This window comes from Perca flavescens, chromosome 24 (assembly GCF_004354835.1).
Source record: "Perca flavescens isolate YP-PL-M2 chromosome 24, PFLA_1.0, whole genome shotgun sequence".
Classification (NCBI taxonomy): domain Eukaryota; kingdom Metazoa; phylum Chordata; class Actinopteri; order Perciformes; family Percidae; genus Perca; species Perca flavescens.
In genome coordinates this window covers 6801478-6826475 of record NC_041354.1, presented here as the reverse complement: position 1 = coordinate 6826475, position 24998 = coordinate 6801478, and the positions used below count along the sequence as shown (strand labels likewise).

Genomic DNA, 24998 nt, shown 5'->3' with positions numbered 1-24998 from the left:
TTGTAATGGAGTATATTTACATCGTTGTACTGCTGTTTTTACTTAAGTAAAGAATCTGAGTATGTTTGCCATTGGTTGTATCAGTTTAAATAATCAGAAATTCTCAGTTATTTATGGAGGTCAGTGCTGGTTAAGAGGTTTACTGGTTGCAGCACTGCAGTGAAAATCTAATACTCCTGCCAGTTTTTTCTTCTGCATCTTCAGCCACCAGGGGGCAGCGAAGCCTCTCAGTGTCTTGCTTGTGGGCTAAACACATGGCTGCCCTACTGAGTTGTGCGCCTATTCAGAAATGACTTACTCTGAGTGTGGACGAGAGCTTGCTGTTACTCTGTGGTACGCAAACGGGTGTGTAAATATATAACTTCCAGTGGCGATCATCATCAGGAAAGCAGCAAACATCGATATACACAGAAATCAAGTACACGTTCACTGAAACTGATACCCTACTGTTTTTTTCTATGACTTTATGCTCATATTTTTATGATCTGCGTAGTGCAGCAGACTGTAAAATTGTGGATAAAGTATTCGGAATACTGGATTGAGTTTTATATGGTAAAAAGCCAATAATCTACGTTCTGTTTCAGCACCATTTAACCCTTAACGACCTGCATAATTATTTTTGGAATAATTCCAGAAACGTAACAACGTATCCTCATTGATACAGATGTTTAAATATGTAACAACAAAAAAAAGGTAATGAAATAAATAAATTTTGATCATGACGCAGCCTGAAAAAAAATTGTTTTTAATCTGGATATTGCAATTGTGGTCCAGGTACTGTATGTAGCCTGTGCCTGGTTTATGAGTCACACAAGATGCTCATCTCCTAAGGTTCACCACCAGCACCAGCAGCAGTAGCAGCGTCACCAAACCACTGTTGCCCACACAGGCGTTAGAGAGGAAGGAGGGCGCTGCTGGATCCCGTCCATTCGACTCCCCTCCGCTGGACTGATCACATTGATTGATCGTCGAGTGCGTCCCGGAGGAACCCCTGCGTGGAGCTTGGAGGGGGGGGGGGAGACCGCGGTGTGGTCGCAGATGACACGCAGAAGAAAGTGTGTGGGCGGATGAGGAAGTTCAGAGCACGGATTGATGGTCACACACCTACTGTACTCACTTTATCACAGCAGCAGCAGCACAACGCCGGGATCTCCATCCACCAATTTATGTGATCGGAGGTGATCCGCGCATGGGAAAATGATAATCAAGTTTGTGCTCATCCTCTTCATACTTCTCGATCAAGGTGCTCGGTAAGTCGGATTTGCACCTTTGTTTTATTTGCATGATCAACAGCTGAGGGGTGTTTCTTTGAAGCTTTACAAGTTCCTATGTGACTATTGTGGGATATAATGGCAATTACGCATCTCATGTGAAGGGGTCTTGCTTATAATGCATGTGCTGTTGTTTTTCTTCTTTTTTTTCTAAGGGCTTTCCCCGCACACACACACACACACACACAGACAACAATGACTGCTGTGCCCAAACAGTCTAGGGTCTGACAACCATTCAGTTTAATCTCATAGCATCTAAAAATAAGAAGCATACATCATTGCAGCTGCGACAAAGTTTTTTTTTTTATGACAATGGTGTTTATTAAAGGGCAGCTAGGGATAGCAAATCACCATGATTAACGACTCCCACTTCTTGTTTTTCACCCCCCTTTTCCCCCCAGTTCGGATCTACTGGAATATGGCGACGACGATGAAGATCCCAACGATACCACTGTCAATCAAATGCTGGTTCCCAGGTCGCACCAGGAGGATGCCACACTTATACTCAACAATTTGCTCAAGGAATACGACAAGACTCTGCGGCCGGACATTGGAGGTAAGGTTGGATCATATTGAAGTTTAAAGCTTGCGGAATAGGCTAAAAACTAAGTGGAGTTCAGGTTTAGTAGTGCTGTCCAAGGTGCTGATTGTTGTTAGTTGGGAGTGGAGCTGTCCATAGTGCTGAAACCAGTGACGCTGCAACGCTGGATGGGGGTTGCTTTCCTTGTAGCGGTTAAAGTAGGCTATTTTATGTCTACAGATATTCTGAACGTATTGTCCATTTTATACACATTTCCTTAACCTGAGGGCGGACATAATTGGTAACTTTGGACACTTTGGGATGTCTACTAGAATTTAGAATATAGTTCTGTAAGTTTGGACAATGTTTGGCTAGACAGCATGAGCTTGTATGTATGACCCCAGGCCCACAGCTTGTTAATAACCTTGTCTGGTAACTGAAGAATACAAAAACATGTTTGGATGGGTTTTCAGATTGGATCATGCATACAGTACACTACTGGCTGCAACGACAAATATTTTCATTATCGATTCATCTGCCAATCATTTTCTTGATTAACAATTATTTGTTGTCTCTATAGAATGTCAGAAAGTATAATCATTTATAATGTTCTAGAATCCAAAGTGCCATCTTCACAATGTTTTAACAAACATGTTAACCGACACAAACCCAAATACTGTATATGTGCTTTACTATCATAACTGACAAAGAAAAGCCAGCTAATCCTCACATTGAAAATGTGATTGGTAAGTAATTAGAACTTTATTTATTTAGCACTTCACAGTTCAAAAAGCATTGGAATAAGTATAAACAACAAATTCAGGCAACAGTTGTCAGGCAAATAAGAACAAATCAGGGCAAGAAAGCATCAATTAAATGCTTTTGTGAATAAGTAGGTTTTGAGATTGCTGAACTGACTAATCCATAGCCAGGACAGGAAAAGCTCTGTCACCACAAGTCTTAAACTGTGAGCAACCTTTGTGAAACTGTAAGGGATCCGCATCTCACTGATACATGTGGACTCAGTTGTATAGTGCCTTAAAATTAGGTGATTTTTAAACTTGTTTGGAAACACTGAAGGTGTTTATTTAGGTGAGATGATTTATTATTATTATGTCTTCTTAAACTAAATAAACCCATTAGGTTATCTGACATCCATTGGCATAAGGGCTCTTGTAATAGCTCATGACAAGTAGAAATGTTTATCAGTTTTCCATGGTTTTTCTGAGATAATGGTCATTGTGTCTCATAGTCATATTAACACCAGAACGCATAGAAACATATAGTATATATATAGTGATGGGTATCTTTTCCTATCTTACCCCTACAGTAAATTGTAGAGCTGACATACTGTACTATACGTATAAGAAGGTCTGTGTGTGAGAGGTTTGGGGTGGTAGCTTGAGTCCAAATCATTTTCTTATTGCACCCACATTATTCCTGCTATACTTATGGTGCAATCAAATCTCCAAGCTTCTTGGAGGGGGAATGCTCTTCTTCAGAGAGGCAGGGAGGCTGGCTGCTAATCAAATAGTTACTGATTTGATATCCCCACTAGACTGACTGACTGACTGGGAAAGTTCCCTGTGTTGGGTGTAGTCACTACCAAAATGTCATTAACTGTTACTGCTGGAGAAATCAAGTCAGTTCATCTTTTCTATCTGAGCATTCTGTATATATATGTATATATAGTACCAGTCCAAACCTTTGACTGGTACTGCATATGTATATATGTTGACATATACATATATATGACAGAATAAAAGCAGACATATGTGCTCTTGAATAAAGCTCTGAATGTTGCAGCCTTGGCATAAAGACACCTTCAGTAGCTTTAATGATGTCATGTTGTGTAGCTGTAGAGATCTTGTCCCGAAAGGATCGGTTTATTTTTTATTTTTCTTATATTCCAATTTACTTCTGCTTTGTTGTGATTTTTTTCTGTATTTCTGTTCCCTGCATTTGGGATTTTGCATTTACAATCAGCAATGTGCTGACAAAATCTGAGGAATAGTTCACTGATATGTGGAACCATTTGGACATTGCTCTACTCAGCATTTTTGGAATAAACACTGTGTGTTTCTTAACTTTTAAGATGCTCTAGTTGTTTTGTTTTCCAGCAGCTCACTGTGAAAATGTAACTTGTGCGAGAGAGCGAGAGAGAGAGAACCTTTTATACATTGTCGTGTTTCTTTGGAACTAAACAACGGACAAATAGTCTTTAAACGCTTCAGATGTAAAGTTATTCGCAGTCAAGTGACGTAAAAAAAAAATGGCGGTCAGCGCAATGCTAACAGGAGGTGATGGCAAGGGGGTAAGCTTCGCTTCAGAACTCGAGCCATCATGGCGCCATTTTGTTGCTAACTGGCCATCACCTCCTGTTAGCATTCCGCTGACCGCCATTTTTTTACGTCACTTGACTGCGAATAACTTTACATCTGAAGCGTTTAAAGACTCTATTTGACCGTTGTTTAGTTCCAAAGAAACACGACAATGTATAAAAGGCTCCATTACCTTGTACCTCACGTTATGGCTCCGTAGCAGACGTTTTTGTAAAAATAGGCTAACGATTGTGTCATAACCAAGTGACTTACTGTCGCATAGTAGAGGAATTACCGTATAGTACAGGAGAAGCTCGCAGGCAGTTTCGACTTACATGAGATGTTTAGGTTTAATTACTAATGTTAACTAGCATGTTAGTGATCAATAATTAGCCTGTGCCCATGTTATCTCCTTACATACACTTACAGTCTCCGTATCTGTAAGATTGGGAATGATTGAGATTTCTCTTGGCACAGCTACCAGAAGACTTACAACTTTCAGACAGGTTACATTCTCTCAGTTGGAGGCTGCGCAGTAAAGCTGGCCATCACCGGAAAAGTGCTTCTAATATCCTTCACTGGTCTCCGTCCAGAGCAACGGGATCTGTTGGTCCATTATATACTGTCTATGGGTGATGGCCAGTTAGCAACAAAATGGCGCCATGATGGCTCGAGTTCTGAAGCGAAGCTTACCCCCTTGACTTCACCTGGCAAAGAGCCATATTGGAAGAAAACTTTTTATTTTTCTTCTTCTTCTTCTTTATGGTTTATTAGCGCCACCAAGTGGACTGGAGTTTGGTAGAAAACAACAGAATGGGCTCCCTGCAAGTCGTGTTATTGGTTATTTAGGACATATCAGTATGTTGTTTTCGGACTTATTCAACCTGTTGTAGTGGTTACGTCATCTCTTTGACAATAACCGGTCGCACGAGTTTTACGCGAGCTTTACGTCTGCTACAGACACACACGTGAGGAACACGAGAGCTCTTCTGTGACCCGGTGAGTACACATTCCGTTTAATTTGCCAATTAGCTGTCAATTAAGGACCGTAGTTTGGACAATGCGTGTGTTGTGTCATCGTTAATGTGCGTGCCTTATGTTTTCTAGGCTATATGTTGACCATTTGGTGGTGGTGATAAGTCATGGGGGCGGCTGGTTAGTGCAGTTCGGTGCCATTGCGTTGATAGTCATGGTTGTTCAAGTTCGTTTGAAAGTGGTTGTTAGGTGCTGGCTAAAACTAGTTGATGATGCTGGTGGTATTGATGTTGTGAGCCTAACGCATCGTAGAAATTAAGATGTTTGCACACATGTAGTTTATAAAATACAATGTGTTATTAAACTAACCAACAATATACAGGCCTACACAGTGATGTAGTCTACGTGATACGCAGGCATACGCAGTATACTCACTACGAAAGCTCCAGGATTTCCTTATACCCACTTAAAAATGCGCAGTGACATACAAAAACAAACTTTCCATCATATTTTTGACATATTTTGAAGTTTTTTTCTTTTTCTTTGCATAGGCTAAATAAAGGTATTTCAGCTGTGAATTTGGTGCATAAAAGTGTATCAAAGGGCAGGAAATGAAGTCTTTGACGCTCAAAATTTCCCTTTGGGGACTTTTTTCAAATATTTGCTTTTGTTGTGTGAAATATTGGCTTAATTCATCTCTTTGGGCCTCAGACACACATCCTATTTACAAACTGACATTGTCAAACACCACTTCTACTCTTCTAATTAGAAGTGTGCTTTTTAGTCGAAACATCTTTCTCAGCTGCAGGACTCATGGGTTTGAAGTCATTTTAAGGTTTAGTCTGAGACTACAACCTGTAGCTTTTTAAAGTTGCCACCTTCAAGCTTGACAGACTTTCATTTGCAACGGCTTCAGTTGGAAGTTTTAGTAGAGCTACGCCCAAGTTGAAGTTTCAGAAGACTTTGTGGAAGGACTCCTTTGGGAAAACTTATCTCCAGATCATTAAGAGTGTTTGTTTGTGGTCTTACCTTATTTCAAATGACCAAGCACAGAGCTTTCGCAGGCAATAACCTGCTGGTGGGAATGGATTTTCTCCTCCTCTGCCGGTGGCTCGCTTGGCTCGGTTCAGTCGGGTAGCAGAGGGGGAATCTCCCTGCAGCTCTGCTTCCATAATTAAGGATGACATTTTGATGAGATCCAGTTGACAAACCTCAGTGTCATCCATGATGTCTAAGCAGGGTAATGTGAGGCAGCGGAAACACACACACACACGTAGAGATGCACACACTCGGAAGATGACGCTGAGTCAAAGACAGATCTGGGACATTTAAGTCATTGTAATAAAAGATTGAGTTCAGTTGAAAACTGCTGCAATGAATCTCTGTCACACACACACACACACACACACACACACACACATTCACATGCACAGTATCAAACAATGTTTTTTCGTTTGCCTCTTTTTTTAATGTGAGCTTTTCTCCTCTGTATTTCTTCGTGTTTATCTGCTGCTGGCTGTGGAACCAGAGCACATACTGTTGTTTTAAGCATATTTGAGATTTCTGTATTAACTGGCCATTAATTCAATATTAGAATCATATTTGTATCTCACAGTGAAGCTTACTTCTTTGGTAAAAACAATCTCTTTAAGCTAAAGTTCCATAGGGAAGGCCAGGGATGGTTGTGTTCCCTTGTTTGTGTTGGACCTTTTGTTTTTTTTTGTTTTTTTTTACTTGTTTTATTATAAAGACTGAATACAAGGGGAAAATAGCAAATTGTGGTTTTTCTGGAGTTATGTGCTGGACTATTTCTTGGCCAGGAGCGGTAACTCCCTGCAGGTTGCCTGGCAACCTAATGATGAGGAAAGAGACTGCAGGAAGTCACTGCACTTGGCCGAGAAATAGTCCAGTAATAATCCCTAAAAAAATACAACTTTCCATTTACAATTTGTTTTTTGTATGAATTAAACATACCAGGTATAACTCACTTAGTTAGCACTGGAGGCGTGGGTAGGCAGATATTTGTTTTACATTTAGACTCAGCCTGGCTAGCTATAGAAATAAAATGGATTGGATCTATTACCCCCTTTCTTTCAGTCTTTATGCAATGCTAAGCTAATTCTGTGTCTGTTGCCTCTAGCTTCATATTTAGTGTATGGATATGAGATTGATATTGATCTTCTCATCAAAAATGCAAACCAAGAGTATTTCCCAAAATGTGGAGCTATTCCTTTGAAGATTTGTATTGGCCACAAATGAATGTAGGATTATGAATGCTGTATCAAAAATGTCCATCCCACATTAACTTGGTGCCCCACTTTAGGTGACCACAGTTTTGAATACGATGGATTATTTGATACTACGATGGGTAATTTGTAATGTACGTTGTGTGATAACTACTATGTTTGTCAAAGTTATCTTTTAAAACTAGTAGCTAAAGAGCGGCGGGAGTTTGTATTTTCAAAATGTCATACTAGCATAAGCTAACCATGTCATGTACCTTTTTGAAACATGCTGATTTCTCCACTCTAATAATGCATATATGAAAATTCACTAAGTGACAAAGGCTATGCTTTTCAAAACAATACATTTAACTAAAAAACGGCATTGCTTAAAATAAGCACATTTAGCTAACGCACTTCCACTTTTTTTCAGGCTTCTAATTGTCTATCCATTCACTCTTCGCTTTTTGTCTTTTCTTACAAATTATTAATTTATGTTATGAATCTTTAAAACCGTCAAAAGTGCATTCCAGTTCAACAGCGGTGAAGCGGCACTTAGGGAAAATAAGAGTAGAAATCCAAGATTCAACGTAACAGGGTTATTATCTTAGTTCCCGTGTGTGTGTTGTCCCTCTGTCTCTTCCAGTCTTGTGAAGTGAGCAGCGTGCCTAATCTTCATATAAAGTGGGTGACTGGTCCACTTGTGAAAAAGCATCCCACATTTCCCCCGAGCAGAACAAGTGTTGAGCCTCACCTTAACCGATAAGAAGCAGTTCGCTTAGATGAAGATGAGATGCCTTCGTGTCCCTATTGTGTCACTTTCCTTTTGGATTCAAGAATGTGATCACTATGTGCGATGTGTGTGTGATCGTCGTGTACTGTGCATAGACGTTTGTGTGTGTGAGTGCGTTGGAGCATTCGCGAGTGTGTCAGTGTTTGTGTGTGTGTGTGTGTGTGTGTGTGCGAATCACCAGGGATTCAAAGACAAAGCGGGTTGGAGTAGATGGCTTTGTATGCTGTGAGAGCTCTGGAGCCACGCACATGTTAAGTTTGGGAGCCAGGGATGAGTCAATGAGTTCTGAGGTCTGAGCCTTCCTCTTCCTCCAAGAAATAGGCCTAAAAAAAACAAATACATTTAAGCAAGGTTAAAGCATCTCTTGTTCCAAAACTATTAAAAACACATCAGGATACTGATGTACTGAGCCTTCTCTTTTCAAAATGAAATTATATATATATACTACCGGTCAAAAGTTTGGGGTCACTTAGAAATTTCCATTCCACTCCATTATAGACAGAATACCAGCTTAGATCAGTTGCATTGTTTTTTTTTAACCAGGGCAGTTTTCAGATTACATTATGTGCTTACATAATTGCAAAATGGTTAAATGATATCAGATTAGTAAACAGAATGTGCCTTTGGAACATTGGATGAATGGTTGCTGATAATGGGCAATGTAGATATTGCATTAAAGATCAGCCACCCACTCAGATTAGCTAGTATTCTATCTAGTCTATAATGGAGTGGAATGGAAATTTCTAAGTGACCCCAAACTTTGACCGGTAGTGTATCTGTGAGTTGTTTTAAAAAAATCTGTCTTTAGTAGGAAACAGTGGGCCTAGGCAAAGAGCCAGAGTCAGAAAGTCGAGTTGATTAAGAGACTGACTAACGTGTTATTGGTTTTGGTCGTTATTGGATTTTGTCAATCCTTTTATTGATTCTTTGGAACTACAGTCCCCATGATATTTTGTGGGATGTGCACAGAAAGTACAACTTTGCTGGATGGATTCTGTGAGTTACGCTATGGGCTTGAGCCACGTTTTCTTTTTAGCCTATATTTGTCATAACAAGTTGGCACCATTAAATGATGGCAATTAGCTATTAGCAGATCCTGTATGCAGTTTAATCATGTGTGTACAGACAACTATCTCTGGATTACTTTGACACTAGAGAAAACTTTGCAGTTATAAGTAGCATCATTTTTCTATGCCTTCTAAGTGGATTTATGGTAATTTATTTGTGACGGACATCTGAGGTAGCATACCTTGGAATGTGTAAGTCACATTAAATCTAAAAATATTTGTCAAGTCTGTGAGTTCAGATTTCACTGAGTTATGACTGAGAAAGGATGCCATTTTTGACGCAAATTGTGGCAGTTGGGCGCTAAGAGTTTTAAAGTAAAGTTCCTTAGAGCCGCTGCTGCTCCACCTGCTGACTGTGTTCATGAGCAAACCAAATCAGTGGGCCTGTTTTTTAGAACACTGACATGCACCTGTCCCTTTTACCTCATGCAGTATCATTGCCTCATGTCTCTCCTTACTTCTACTACTTACAGCTAGTTCAATCACTGAGAACTCTTGTAGATTGCCACATACTAGTGGTTATTTGCAGGAGAAAAAAAAGCTGTTGTTACACTGCAAATGGTGCATTTAACAGCAGCAGCTGTTTGATTTGCAATAAACAAAAGAAGAACTAGCAAATTAAAAGCAGCAAAAGACATTATGGCTGAAAAGACAAGAAATTAGCCCTAGACAACTTCAAAAAATCAACCCTGAAACAAGATGCTGTTTTTCACTCTGTACGGTTTAGTGTCAGCCGCTGACGGCTCTTTAATATAGCCAGGTAGCTAATCCAGTTGCAGCTTGTGTGTGTGATCACAGCCGGCGACTGAGACTGAAGGCTGTAACTGTCCATAAATAACAAGCTGTTGATCTACACTGACTGACCAGGTCGCTGCACTCATATCCGCCGTCATTGCCTCCCTGAATATGTCAGGCTCTTACAATTAAGTCTGTGTGTGGGAGTGACAAGGGAAAGACTGTGTGTAACTGTGATCTGCAAGCAGCTACTGTTTGTAGTTGTACTGTACTTTTATCCATTTATATTTATTCCTTTAACGCACAAAGTCTGTGTGTGTCTGTGTGTGTCTGTCTGTCTGTGTGTGTCTGTGTGTCTAAAGAAAAGGACTTGGATTCAGATAAAAGCCAGGTGTGTGTCAGAAATAGAAACCAAAGCTACTCAGACATCATTGGTTTGCAGCTGTTTCCTGTCTCTTTTTCATCTGTTTCTCTACCTCTCTTTTGTCCCTTCCCTTTCTCTCTCCAATCCTTCATGACCTCCTCCCCCCCTTTTGAAACGTCCCCCTACTTCTTTTTTAAACAATGTTTTTATTAATTTTTCATTGCAATTACAATTTTCAACATGCAAACCAGTTATATATTGCTGAAATCAAACCCCTCTCATTGCGGCGGTTTGTTATAATTTCTTCTAAAGATGAGTGTAGGAATCCTGACTAATTGGTTTTGCATTAAAGAAATAAAGTTCCTCACTTGGAGATATTTAAAAAAAATCTTTCCTTGGAATGTCAGACATACATTTCTTCAAAGGTCATTAGAATTCCTTCTTATAGATGTAACCTCCCCCTACATACTATCAATTACTGCATGTTGCTACATAATTCATGTTAGTATTTGCGGTCCAGATTTGAGGCTTTTTGGAACCCAAGTGAAAGTTTGAGCCACTTTGCATCCTTTATCAAAACCTCATATATCTGATTCAGAAGTCATGTCAGATTCAGTCCCTCCAAGCACGTAATGGAGAATGGGACATCATTTAGGCACTGCAAAGTTTGGTCTCAGTGAATTCTACTTATATTCTTGTAAATTATATGTCAGCAGCCCTACATTTTCCCCTTGTTTGATAAAAGATTTAGATATATCCTTTGTTTTATTAAAGCATAAAACCAGTGGAAATTAGATCTGAACATTCTTTACTTAGAAAATTCAGACTGGGTTTGTATTATTTTTCTTTATCCCTATGCCAGAAATAAGAAGGACGTGTTTGTCTTGCCCTCAAATGCTGTGATTTTACTCTGACAAGTAGCTTTTACTGAAAATGAATGGGTGAATGCGTGTGGATGGTAGACGATACAGAATGGTGGAGGACGTATTCAGATCCTTTACTTCAGTAAAAGCACTAAAAGCAAACTGCAAAAATACTAATAAGTGCCTCGCAGTATGCAAGTCGGCATGCTTTTCTGGCTATTCTGCTATATCCTTTTTGCAGCATATACAGTATACGCAAGAGGCAAGGCAGGCAGCTTTATTTATATAGCACATTTCAGCAACAGGGCAATTCAAAGTGCTTTACATAAAACATTAAAGAGCAGTTAGAAAACAATTAAAAAACAATGATAAACAAATTAAAAACATTAAAAGACAAGAATAAAATTGATAGTGCAGTATAAGAATAAAAGTTACAGTGCAGTATAAGAAATTAAAGTTAATAAAATAGATTATTTAAAGAAAAGCAACATCAAAAAGATAGGTCTTTAGCTTAGATTTAAAAGAATTGAGAGTTGCAGCGGACCTACAGGTTTCTGGGAGTTTGTTCCAGATATGTGGAGCATAAAAACTGAACGCTGCTTCCCCCTGTTTAGTTCTGACTCTGGGGACAACAAGTAGACCTGTCCCAGACGACCTGAGAGGTCTGGGTGGGTCATAATGTAGTAACCGATCAGAAATGTATTTTGGCCCTAAACCGTTTAGTGATTTATAAACCAGTAAAAGTATTTTGAAATCAATTCTTTGAGGCACTGGAAGCCAGTGTAGAGACTTCAGTACTGGAGTGATGTGATCCACTTTCTTGGTTTTAGTGAGGACTCGAGCAGCAGCGTTTTGAATCAGCTGCAGCTGTCTGATTGATTTTTTAGGGAGACCTGTAAAGACACCGTTACAGTAGTCAAGTCTACTGAAGATAAAAGCATGGACAAGTTTTTCCAGATCCTGCTGAGACATAAGCCCTTTAACCCTTGATATATTTTTAAGGTGATAATAGGCTGATTTTTTAACTATGTTAATGTGGCTTTTAAAATTTAGGTCTGAGTCCATGACTACACCAAGATTTCTTGCTTTGTCTGTTGTTTTTAACATTGTCGTTTGAAGCTGAGCGCTGACTTTCAATCGTTCATCTTTTGCTCCAAAAACAACCACCTCCGTTTTTTCTTCATTTAATTTAAGAAAGTTCTGGCACATCCAATCATTAATCTGTTCAATGCACATATTTAATTGTTGTATTGGGCTATAGTTCCCTGGCGATAAGGTTATGTAAATTTGTGTGTCATCCGCATAACTATGGTAACTTATTTTGTTGTTTTCCATAATCTGAGACAGTGGAAGCATAGAGGTCAAAGTTCAAGGCGCAATGTTATGAAGATGTAGTAAGTAAGTAGTATGTCCCAATTGTATACATACATACTGTATGCAGCAGCACATACTAAAAGTAAAAGAACACGTGTGTGATTTGGAACTCAGCCTCTGTATCAAGTCGCATAGTCTGCTTTGGTGGTGTTTTATTATGCTGTTTATTCTATGAGTAGTATCAGGCTATTTAATTTCTGTGGCTTGTTTGCACCCGCTGCAGTGTCCATAGACATTTTATTATTGTCATTTTTGATAGAGTCTGTGTGTTTTTTTTGTTGTTTTTTTTTCTCTTTCCTGGTTCATTCTGGTAAATATAAGCAGAGGAATATATATATAATTGAATTAGAATTGATAATCTGTTGTATGCGCAGGCTGCAAAGTGCCGTCTATAGAGATGGAATTTATTATTGGTTTGGTCATCGCGGCTCTGTGGTGTGAAGTTGTTCCACAAGTGTATTTGTTGACTTTTAATGCAATTTATTTTGTAGCCCGAAGATGTTATTTTCTTGCCCCCACCCCCTTTTAAACATTTAACACAGTATCGCTTACACAGAGTAGATTTTAACTGACCTACTTTTATCTAAGTACATTTTTACACAAGTACTTTTACTTGAGTAAAATGTTTGCGTGCTCTATCCCTGTCTATATAAATACTGTGTGTGTGTGTGTGTGTGTGTGTGTGTGTGTGTGTGTGTATATATATATATATATATATATATATATATATATATATATATATATATATATATATATATATATATATATAGAGGAAAACAATAGAATAAGACGGATATAAAAATACAAGAATAAAAGTACAGTGCAGCGTAAGAAATGAACACTTACTTTTTGATAGGCAGCATTAAAAAGAAAAGTCTTAAATTAAAAGAACTTATTTGGAGCGGACCTGTAGTTTTCCGGGAGTTTGTTCCAGATATGCGGTGCATAAAAACTGAATGCTTCTTCTCCACGTTTAGTTTTGCACTTCTGAAAGCACAACCTCTGTTGTAAGCTACGTAAGTTATACTTTCACATGAAAGGCATAAATCATATTCAAATTAATTTATATATATTGTGTTAAATGCTGAGCTATAGCCACCAAACCGCAGTCTAACATAATTTCTGCATTAGCATTTAAGTGGGGTAGTGCTTTGTGGAGCGTGTAGGCTATGGCATTGTCTGTGGATCTGTTGAGATGATGCAAATCGCACGGGGTCTAGGGTGGCAGGTAAGGAGGATGTGAGGAAGCTTTTGATCATCTCCTCAAAACACTTCATCACCACAGATGTAGGGGCTATGGGGCGGTAGTCATTTATCCAGCTAGGCTGAACTTTCTTTGGAACGGGACTATGATTGACTTTTTAAAGCAGGATGGAATAATAGTATTCTCATATCCTTTGCATTTAAATTTTTTGAAATGGTAACATGATCAACAACTTAGTAATAGTCAATTTTCCGATTGAAATGCCTTTCAGCTGCATTAATCAAATCATTAGATGCAGTTAATGAATTGCTTAATATTTACTTATCAGGGGATTTTCTCATAAGAACTACCCAGCTGGATCACAATTTGGTTAATAAGGGTAATTAAATAAATTACATTATTTAGTAATTTCAATCGAATACATTAGCGTGTCTTCGACAAAAGGATTTTAATTGACCGGTTGTAAAGGCTGGAGAGTGTGGGAATTGAACTAGTGATACATCTAGGGTTGGGTACCTTTTCACATCTGAACCAATACCAGTATCGATACCGGTACGTCAAATTCAGTTCCGTTACCCAACGGTATTTTTTTTGGTACTTTCCCTCTGTCTGTTACAAAAAAAATTATTCCAGTTGCAAAAATAATTCCAAACCTATTTATCCTATTTACTTAGAACATTCTGTTATTTATTCAGAATATTTTACACTTTTATTGTGTCAGAGGAAGTGTAATGTCAACAGCACCGCGACCTCTTTCGGCTCGCCATTAATCATCTCACTGTGAAAGGTGTCTGTGTGAAGTTTTTAAAAACTCTAACCACACTTGAAACCACTTTATCGGCATTGCCGTGACTCTGTGACTTCAACAAAACTGCAGAGCCGACGTGTGTGTGATTTTGTGTGTGTGTGTGTGTGTGTGTGTGTGTGTGTGTGTGTGTGTGTGTGTGTGTGTGTGTGTGTGTGTGTGTGTGTGTGTGTGTGTGTGTGTGTGTGTGTGTGTGTGTGTGTGCGTGTGTGTGAGACCTCTGCTCTCTGTCAAAGCTTGCGCTTAACAATCCCTCTGAAGTAACTTTTACGACGTGCTTGAAGGCAGCACCGGAGAATTTCTGTTTACTGTTGCCAAGCAACCAGGGGTAGGCTAGGCACGCCCAGGAGCCCCCACAAGCGAGTGCATGTTGCTCTCTTTTGTAGCTAATGTGACTGTAGGGTCAGGTACCGAAATTTGGCACAGTTTGATTTTACGTGAACCAATACTCAGTAGTACCAACGTGATTCGGTCGGTACCGGTAAAAGTACCGGCTTCGGTACCCCAACCCTAGATTCCTAGACATCCAATGCATATCAGGTATATGTTTATAACTTTAGTGACCTGACTGTTTGATATAACACAAAAAATAATGTGTTGACTTCACCGTCCTCACTAACTCCGCTTAGCCTAACATCTGTTAGCATAATCAATACAGGAAATGCAAAGTGAGAATGAGCCAACGTGAGCCAATATCATATCTTAAAGTACCATGAGTAACAAGGGCGAAAACATGCTGCATCAATTGCATATACTTTTTTGATCTGTCTCATAGAGTGTGGAGAGTGGGTCTTAACACTGAAAGTTAGGGAAATGTTTCAGTTAGCTAGGGCTGCTACCAGTTATTTTCTCGATGAAACAATTAACTGTTTTGTCTATAATATGTCAGAAAATAATGTTTTCAAATTGCTTGTTTTATTTTGCCAATGATTTTGAAACTCAAAAACATAAATTCTTACATAAAATGTTGTCTGGTGCTGCTTAAAGGAAGCAACACCCAAAGTTGAAGCATTTCCACTGTAGTAAAATAGTTGCTCTCTCCACCTCTGACTCAGATCTGGGTGGCTTTGAGGCTGACTCGGTCCTGGCAGGCCTTTTCTCCTTTATCCTCACAAAGCTGACATTTGGCACAGCAGTGACACCTCACCAGCTGAAAGGACAATTCTCAGACGAGCCTCCTCAATATTTCAAGTCCAGTGACATTTCATTAGATGAAGAGGAGTTTAGATCCCGGAAAATGCTTCTCCTCACGTCTTAGGTAGCCAGGTTAGCTGAGCTGACAATCTCCTGCGGGAGGGAGGTGCAGGAGCTTCTCGCACAAAAGGTGCACACACATGGAGGCAGCAGACGTGAATAGATACACACTTGCCAATGCACGCACAAACTGGCGGATGGAGTACCCTTTTATGGTGTGTGTGTGTGTGTGTGTGTGTGTGTGTGTGTGTGTGTGTGTGTGTGTGTGTTGTTTCTTGAGTTTAACATTCAAACTTAAATACTTTACTAATTTCCGTCCTATAATAGCTGATATCAGCCAATGACTGAGCTTCATTTTTCAAAATAAGCTGTAAATTAAATGGTTGTTGAATGTTTCATGTTGATAGCCAAATTATGTCATGTATTGTCATCTGCCACAATGGTACACTGCTTGTGGGACATTATGTCGCCATGGTGATCCATGGTGATGTCTGCCTGTGTGTTGACAGGCATTGTGATCATAATAACTTACAGATAAGATTATCTTATCGTATTAATGGTACGTAAAACCTTACTGCATAAATAATGAATAATGATCTTTTTTTCAAACTTCTATACCTCCTGAATGCTTAAAATGGAGCGACCTGCCAAGTGAGCACCAGTATATGGACCAAAATATTTGCAAATGAATGTGGATTTCTGTGCCTTTTTTTATTTTATTTCTTTAAATAAACACACACTGTCTGAGAAGCCAAACAGCAGGCCTTGACCTGAAATTTAGCTTCTCTTAAAATGTTCAATTAATTTCCAAAGAGCATTTGTGGAGTGCCATAAACCCTCGCCTTTTATTCCTTCAGCATTCCCGAGTTAATGAAAAACCACAAAGGAATGACCAAGCAATCGTGTAGCGCTTTAAAGCGGGGGGCTGATACCAAAGTGAAGTGCATTAGGTGGTAATAAGACCAAGCTGGGTCTGGATCATAGCTGACACATTCCCCATCCCGGTGAGCTCTAACCATTTAATCGATTTCCATCTGTGTCTCCCATGTCCACTCCACTGCAGCCAAAGCACCGGTGGTTATCCAGGGATTTGGGAGGGGTGGATAGACTTTGAAAATGTAGAAAGGGAAAGGGCTGCCTGCACCTGTGTAGTTTGAATCACCAGTTAAGCGTAGTTCTTTAGTGGAGCTGCTATGGAGAGCATTTTGTTAGAGCTGTTTTTTTGTGTCTCATTCTTCTTTGGTGATTAGAATTCTTTCTGATTGCACTATATTTTATGTAAGATTTAAAATGTCTATATAAAAACAAATAAAAAAAAAAAACCTCACACATTATTTCCTTTTTTATGTACGCACTTATCACAACACAGAAAACAAAGTTTGAGGTGCGTTACATTTCATTACACCATGGCCACTAAAAAATTCTGGATTCTGATTGGTTGGACATTGTGGATTAACTTTTAGAAACCAGACAGTTTAACTGGACATCTATGACGTAGGTGTTTGTCAACTCCGAATCACAGCTTTGGGGTGCGGGACCAGGGGCCTGTGTCATTGCTGACTTGACCTGATGGCAGCAAAGACAAATAGGGGTGGGAATCACCAGAGGCCTCACGGTACGATATCATCACGATACTTATGTCAGGATACAATATTATTGTGATTTTAAACATATTGCGATATTCTGCGACACATTGCAATTTATTACTTTTTTTTTCCCAACTTCAAATGTTTCCCAATTTCAAATGATGTCCCCAAAGGAAAACTGTTGGAGGAAAGGAAATGTTTTATCTAAAAAGATGCCTTTCTCCGCTTGCTAATCTCACTTTAATTTTATTGCTGCAAAATGGGATTGTCAAGCAAACAAACTGACGAACACATATATAGTATTGCCACAGATAATATTGTGATACTATGCTATATCGATATTTCCTAAATGTCCTAAAACTAAATGTCCCTGCCAAAAGCTACCTCACAGTTAAACATTAAGTCCCGTCCATGGCCATGCCCCTAAGCTATGATTGGACAGTTGATTGTTTTTCATTTTGACATAGACAATACATCTTCTCAAAAATGAAAACGGAGGGCTTTGCATTTAGAATGCACAAGTAACTTCAAAATTTAACATGTTTTTTATTTAAACATGACAAAATAAATGCACACATAAAAAGGAAATGCATTCAACAACATGTTGTATAATTTTACTTTTTTTTCTTTTATTAGATTTTTTTTATGTTGGCATTTTAAATCCTCCATAAGATTTGGCATAACCTAATGCAATCAGAAAAATGGGGCTATTACCTGCATGTTTTGCCACTCTGGGGACACACTGAACTTCACTGGAAACGGATGTCCTCTTTTCTGAAAGTCTGAAACTGCTAAAATCTCATCCTCTACATCATGTTGTTTGGTATTGTTAGGTATCATTTTTTGGTTTTCATTTGTTGTGGTAGCACCAGGGGAGCAAAATAATGCATAATTCATTGTTTACCTGATGGACACGAAGTCTAATTAAATCTCCAAAATGTCTCCAGCTGTGACGGATGTCTCCGATATTTGTGTTAAAGTGACAAAGTTGCTTGTGGAAAGAGTTGCAATGCCAGTCACCAAGCACTGAACTCTCTGATCAATCTAATGTCAGTCTAACAATGTGTTTGGGTGTGTGTGAAGAAGCCAACAAATATATTGCCTCTTTCCCCATCAGAGAGGTTAAAGCATTAACCTCTGTCATGGCAGAGGCTTATTGGCATTATTCTAAACATATATTCCGTCAATATCCTCGGAAAAGCCTGAGCTGAACCAAAAAGCTTTCCATTTAGTACATAATCTTTAGTGTGTGAACAAAGTCTTAAAGTAAATTTGAATGTCCACGTAGTAGCTTATGAGTCACACTCTTTCAACTCTGTCAATCCACAAAGTAATTAATACAATAAATAGATGATATGCTGCTCAAAGCAGATATTAGAGCTGATTATTTCATCATTCTTTAACGGAAATTGAACTTTGAGATAATTTATAAAACATCCTCCTCATTGCGGCATAAATGTGTGTTTGTGAGTAACAAGCATCCTCTGTCCCTCTCCCCTATTTTGCAGAGTTATTGCTTGTGTAAAACTGTGTGATTGCCTGGTGGCGATTCATAAGCAGTGAGACCTTTCCCTTTGCCTGGTTCTCATTAAACCTCTGAGGGAAGAGAAATACCTTTCCTTCCCAGATCTATTATATTTGATGCAGGGAGCTGAATACAATCGGGTACAGTACAGTATGTACTCACCACACACACACCTCCATGCACAAATGACAAACATAAGCACTGCATACACACCTACCCAGCCAGTCATATATCTGTCTGATGGAAGTCTTTTCATTAAGACTTACATGACTGTTTTCATGCATTCACGAAAAGTATATGAGGTTTTACCAAATCTTCAGCTCACCTGATGTCATCTTTTATCTCTGTCCAATGAAATGAGCTAGACTAGTGCTTCTATAACATATTTGCTAGCTTGGTCTAATAAAAGACACTGCAGGGCCACCCAGTGAAGCTGAACTCTTCAATTTAATATTTGTTTATCCAAAAAAAGGTGAGCAAATGTGTGTCAGCAATACCCTGCTTTTAAATTTATTCAATAAACACACAGGGCTAGATTTATCAAGCCGTTTGCGCCTGTTTCCAGGCGCTATTTGGTCGCAAAGACGGAGGAAAGTGGGAGTTCCACCCAAAAAGGTGGAAGGATAAGCGCAAAGTGCGCCTAACAATATATTCCGTGGTATTTACAAAGACTGTCAGTAAGAGCGCGCCTCTATTCTGCGGGGGAAATTCTCCGCTTCTTAAAAGCAGGTCCAAACCAGCCGCAATCGAGTTTCCTCGTAGACCTTTATGCCGCTGGTGAAATGGCAACAGTAATTTGAGCAAGACGAAGACATAGGCGAGGCTGAAAATATTTTTAACACAAGAATCACACTTTGTCAGTGAACACAACATCATTTAGCGTTACAGATCAAGCAGCCATGCAATATTAGAGTTACTGGAAGAAATCAAAGATGACATTGAATCACCCACTCAGTGTTCACATTCCATTCCAGCAGTTGTTAAACTCCTCGCTACATTACAAATATTGGCAGCAGGATCATTTCAAACAGTCATAGCATCAGCAGTGGGAATATCGCAATCTGCACTCAGCCATATCATAGCACAAGTACCGCTTCGCTACAGCGCAATTTACGGTATAGGGGCGGAGAAAGACGCTGATTGCCTGATGGGTGTCAGGGTTGATAAATACTACGCAAAATGTGGAAGCATAGAGTGCGCTATTACCGAACTCGCATAAACAGACGCAGCGCAAACTGCGCTAGTGTTAGTAAATCTAGCCCACAGTTAGCTGCTCAGTATAGCCACAGTTCTGCTGGATATTGAGTATTCATTGCTCAAAGGAGATAGAAGAAGATAGCTGAAAAGTAACTGCTTGGCTTCTACTTAAAGCAGTCATAATCTATATTTTTATAAAAACAATGTGACAATATGTGGTATGTTGTACTGATGAACCTACATTGATTGATCATCAAAAGCTGCAGCTCACTGTCTGGAGCTTTTTATGTGAGTTTCAGCTCATCGTTTAGCTGTCTGTTTTGTAAATTTACTATAAAAGCAAGCTGTAAAACTCACTGTACACTACCTGACCAGCACCAATCAGCAGAAAGACACGGCTACTGGCTAGTGAACCTAGTTGAGCATAATATCAGCTAAAGAGCTGGATTTTCCTCGGGAGTTGGTAGAGACCAAAACAGAGCTAAAAGAGAGTGAATATTGGATTTACATTCATCAGGCGGCCTCTTGCCGCTGTGGCAAAAAACAAGTCCTATGGGTTTAAAGAAAAAAAGAATCAACAATTTGGAAAATGTCCTTATTTGAAGATCTCTCATGTATGTTCGCTAAACATGATGCCAGCAGCAAACTTAGCTTAGTACAAAGACTGAAAACAGCTAGCCTGGCTCTGTCCAAAAGTAACAAAGTCCACCTCCCAGCACCTCTAAAGCTCACAATTTAACACCTTATCTCTGCCATTTTATCCTATACCATGTTTGTTTAATCCGTACAAAAACCCAAGTTGAAAAACTTAAATTTAAGTTTTGTTGGGGGTAATGTTCTCTTCCAGTATTTCTGCTAAGCCAAGCTAAGCTAACTAGCTGCTGGCTCTAGCTTCATATTTAGCATACTGACATGAGTAGTATCGATCTACTCATCTAACTCTAGGCAAGAGAGAAAATAAGCATACTCTCCAAATTGTCAAACAATTCCTTTTAAGTATTTCTGTAAGTTTCAAACTCTCTCTTCACAACTTCACCTCTTGCCTTTCAACATCTCAATGTGATTTTTTTTTTTTCCCTAGCATCAACCATTATCTTTTCACAGAGCGCAGTGAAGAGTGTTATGACGCTTAAATGAATAACTCACTCTACAGGTTAGAGCACAGACAATGGAGATCCTCCATCAAGACTTCTGGTTTCTCTTCGCTATATAGCATCAAATTTGTCAAATTAGACAGCACTCACATCCCATGTGTTTCCAGGAATATTCATCATATTCGACAACAAAGCTGCTCTGATTCATGTAGTATCTGCCAGAGGAAAGGGGGTCAAATGATCCAGCTTTTATAGTGCAGAAGAGTTCAGCCATAAACATCACTCGCGAATAAAGGACTACAGTTGTTTGGTGATTGCAGCTGATATCCCTCTCAGCGGTGCAGATGGCTTGCCGCAGCCTGTCCTTGGAGTGAGTAGCTGCTGAAATGTACAGATGTGGGTCAAATAGCATTTGCATATAATTTTTAGCCTTTTCTCTTTCCTCCCAGATGTCTTCTGTCTGCCACACATGGAATGCATTTTTAGTTATTTAAACATTTCTTGGAGGCAGAAATAGTTTCACTGGTGGAGTTAAACCCCAGTTTTCACCATTAGTTGTGCAGTGCAGTACATGATAACACTTGGATGCTGTTCCACTGGTGTTATTTATATCACATCATCTGATATTTAGGCCTGGCACCTTGCGTGACGTGAGAGTAGACTAGAAACTGATGAGCTGAAGTTAGGGGCCGTCTCAAAAGTGTATACAAAATAGCCGAGTGCTATAGTTTTTTTTTTTTTTTTTTTTTTTAAAAAACAACTTTATGTTCATCTTGAACCTCCTCCCATTGCATGCACAACTTCCTTTACCATCTTTGAATTATAATTATGGTCCAAAGATCCATTATGGCCTTTTGGGGGTTTGTTTTATAAGTCAATAGTCAAGTCAATTATCTTCATTTAACTATTAGTGTGGTCCAAATACATTTAGTGGACACTTTATTAATTAATCAATTCTACCTACAAAATTGATAGTGCTCAGTTTTTATGGACATTGAAATGTGTCATTTGTTATTATGTGTTTATTGCTGAGAACATATTTAAAAGTGGTGAAGTATTTGGCTACATTACTCTATATACAGAGATGTTTGTAATTTCTTGCCCTTCCCATTTACATACATGAAGGGGGCAGAAGATAACTAACGTATTTGAATACAGTGCAGTCCAGTACAGCACTATCACTAACTATGACCTCAATGCTTAAATATATAATTTAATTAACACTCAATAAGTGCATATCTACAGATGAATTGCTTGGATGGAAATATAAAATGTAGGAATTTGTCTATACCTGATTTTTATATTTAATATTTAATTGTTCAGTGGTTTTTAACTAGTGTGAGCTGGTAAAGAATTGCTCAAATGCTGAGTAAATCAATCCATTATCTAACAAATTCATTGGACCAATTTTATAAAAAACTTTAGAGAGTTTAGAGAGCTTCTTATGTAAATAAGTCCTTTTGCTTGGTTTGTGTTTCCTGGCGCTCCTCAGCAGTTCTGACATTTTTCAGTAATCAACTATTCTTGTGTGTGTGTGCCGAGGAAATTTGCTGCTTTGCCAATGTGTGGTGCAGCGCCATGCAGGCTGAGAACTGCTGGAAAAGAGAGGTTTCTTCCCAAGTGGAGCTGGTGCAGTCGCATACATAAAGATTAGGTGCCACTGTGCAACACCCCCCCCCCCTACAGCATCGAGACCTATGACATTTATAATACGTGCTTTGGTACTGCATGCTGATTGCCCGTTGTTTAATGCCACATTCATATTAGAAGAAATAAATTGAAACATTGTTGCTATTTGGAAACGTCCATATGTTTAACATGATTTCCCACATCAAACAGAATGATTTTAAGGTCACCTTTTGGGCTCCTATCTTTGAGACTTTGAGGAGAAAAGGAAATCACCATCAGTACACTTGTGTTGACATGTTTCAATCACTCTGTAATGCCACACAGGAGTTTTGGGAGCCTACAAAAAAGGGCTGCATGGCCTACTTGTGATTACCACAAGAGGGCTGACACAAATATTCCTGTTGTCGGCTCATATTTAAATGACTTCTGTTACGGCTGTAAATTACAACACTAACCGATGACTACAGGCCTGCAGCAGCTACACGATCAAAAACAGAAGTATAGGAGCAGTGCAGTTTTGTTCTGAAAAATACAGACACAAAATGGCTTCCCATATGTGTACTTTTTAATCTGCCATGAAGGCACTAAGTTGTTGACAGTAGTTTAAGCTACACATTGGTACCATGGGAGCTAAAGGTACAGTTATTGATGATGCCTCGGTGCTCCACCAGCTCTTGGTCGCATCCCTGGCAGAGCTGCATACAGCATGGCCCAATCAAACAGACTCCAGGAAGTCGTTGCACCCAGCCAATAAATAGTCCGGTATAAAACCCCTGTAAAGCCACAACTTGTAATTTTCATATTTCGTTTTTTGTACAGATTTAACAGACAGACATGAGAGCAGTAGAGGTTTTCTCATCATTTTTCCAAAATGTTGAACTATTAAGTATTTCTGACCGTCTTTGAACTTGAACCTTCGGGTACATATTTGTATTATTGAAGGGACTAATGCTAGGCATACAAACACTGACTTGCAACTGGTTTGTACATAGCAACAAGCATTTTTTTTTTATACCAAGAGGTACATTTCTGCCTCAATTTTTTTATTCCCCTGAAAATATACGTTTATATGTTTTACTAAATTGTAAAAGAAAATATTCCTGAATGTCTTGCAGTTCAATAAGGAATGTAATGTTTTCACATATGAAGGAAAGTATAACTTGATCTTGTTTACATCTTTTCAGTTACATAAAACTATAGCAACAGAGACAGTAGGCTATGCTTGCCACTGGAGTACTGTAGCAGCAGCATTAACCGCTCCATTTAAACCAAAAACCAAAGGCAATGTGGGCTGCAGGGCTGTTACACATACTAACACAGGAGCAGACAGGTCATGCATGAGATGATGTGTGATTACCGTGGATATTCTGGATGGCCTGTACCAGTGCAGCACAATATGAAGTGATGGATTACAGTGTGTGTGCAGACACTCTCATGGATCCATAACTGACATGAACTATATGACCTATAACTGTGACTTAAAAGGATAACTGAACCAAGGCTGTAGTTAAGTGCAGATTGTATTTGTTCCACTGGAATAATCCAAATGAACTATTTTAAGGAAAGTGATCCGATTGCTGGATTCAATTCACTTTTTAAAATGTGTCGATTTTGAATATATTTAGCAACTACTGCACCATGTTTGGTTCACAAATTCAACGATGGAGCATTTTGAATTCCCTAATGCTCTGATTCACGCTTCAGGCTGGCTTCTTCTCCATAGCAACAGCAGCCGAGCCTCTTAATATTATAGTGTTTAGAGGTGTACACCGTGCCTAAAAGCTACGTTAAGCTGGTGGTCATAGTAAAAACCTATAAGATTTTAAAATTATCCGTAACAGTCCCATATTTCTATGTTAAGTTACATTGAGGATGTTGTTTAAAGTAAAATAACCTGGCAGTTATAGCAGTTATTTTTTTCTTTATTTCTGTTTTACTGCAAATTTGACATGCTGTGTTCGCAACGTTTCTTTGGTATTTTCATATGTTAAAACTGATTGAATAGTATTTGTAGCTGTAAGCCTTTGTCAAATTATGGTTTTCTGTTGGAGTCCCCTGATGCAAATAGCTTTGAGGGATATAAGTACTATAGATGACTTTTGGTAAACAGGACGTGATTAATTATTCTACAGCACATTTATTTTGAAAATGAGACTGAAGATGTGAGGCTAACCCTCTGGAAAGATCTGACAGCCCACTGAGGCCTGCATTACTCCCAGTGCAGTGTTCCTTGGACACTGAACATATTGGAGTTAAACG

The 24998-nt window shown here is 39.0% G+C and overlaps 1 protein-coding gene across 1 annotated transcript in view; it reads left to right on the top strand.

Moving 5' to 3' along the window:
* Nucleotides 1-1197: 1197 nt before the first annotated feature.
* LOC114551286 (gamma-aminobutyric acid receptor subunit gamma-3) overlaps nucleotides 1198-24998 on the top strand; it is a 140233-nt gene continuing 116432 nt past the window's right edge. The window contains exons 1-2 of the mRNA XM_028572463.1: nucleotides 1198-1250; nucleotides 1673-1827. Of these exons, the coding sequence (XP_028428264.1) occupies nucleotides 1198-1250; nucleotides 1673-1827 (208 nt within the window). The remainder of the gene's footprint in view (nucleotides 1251-1672; nucleotides 1828-24998) is intronic.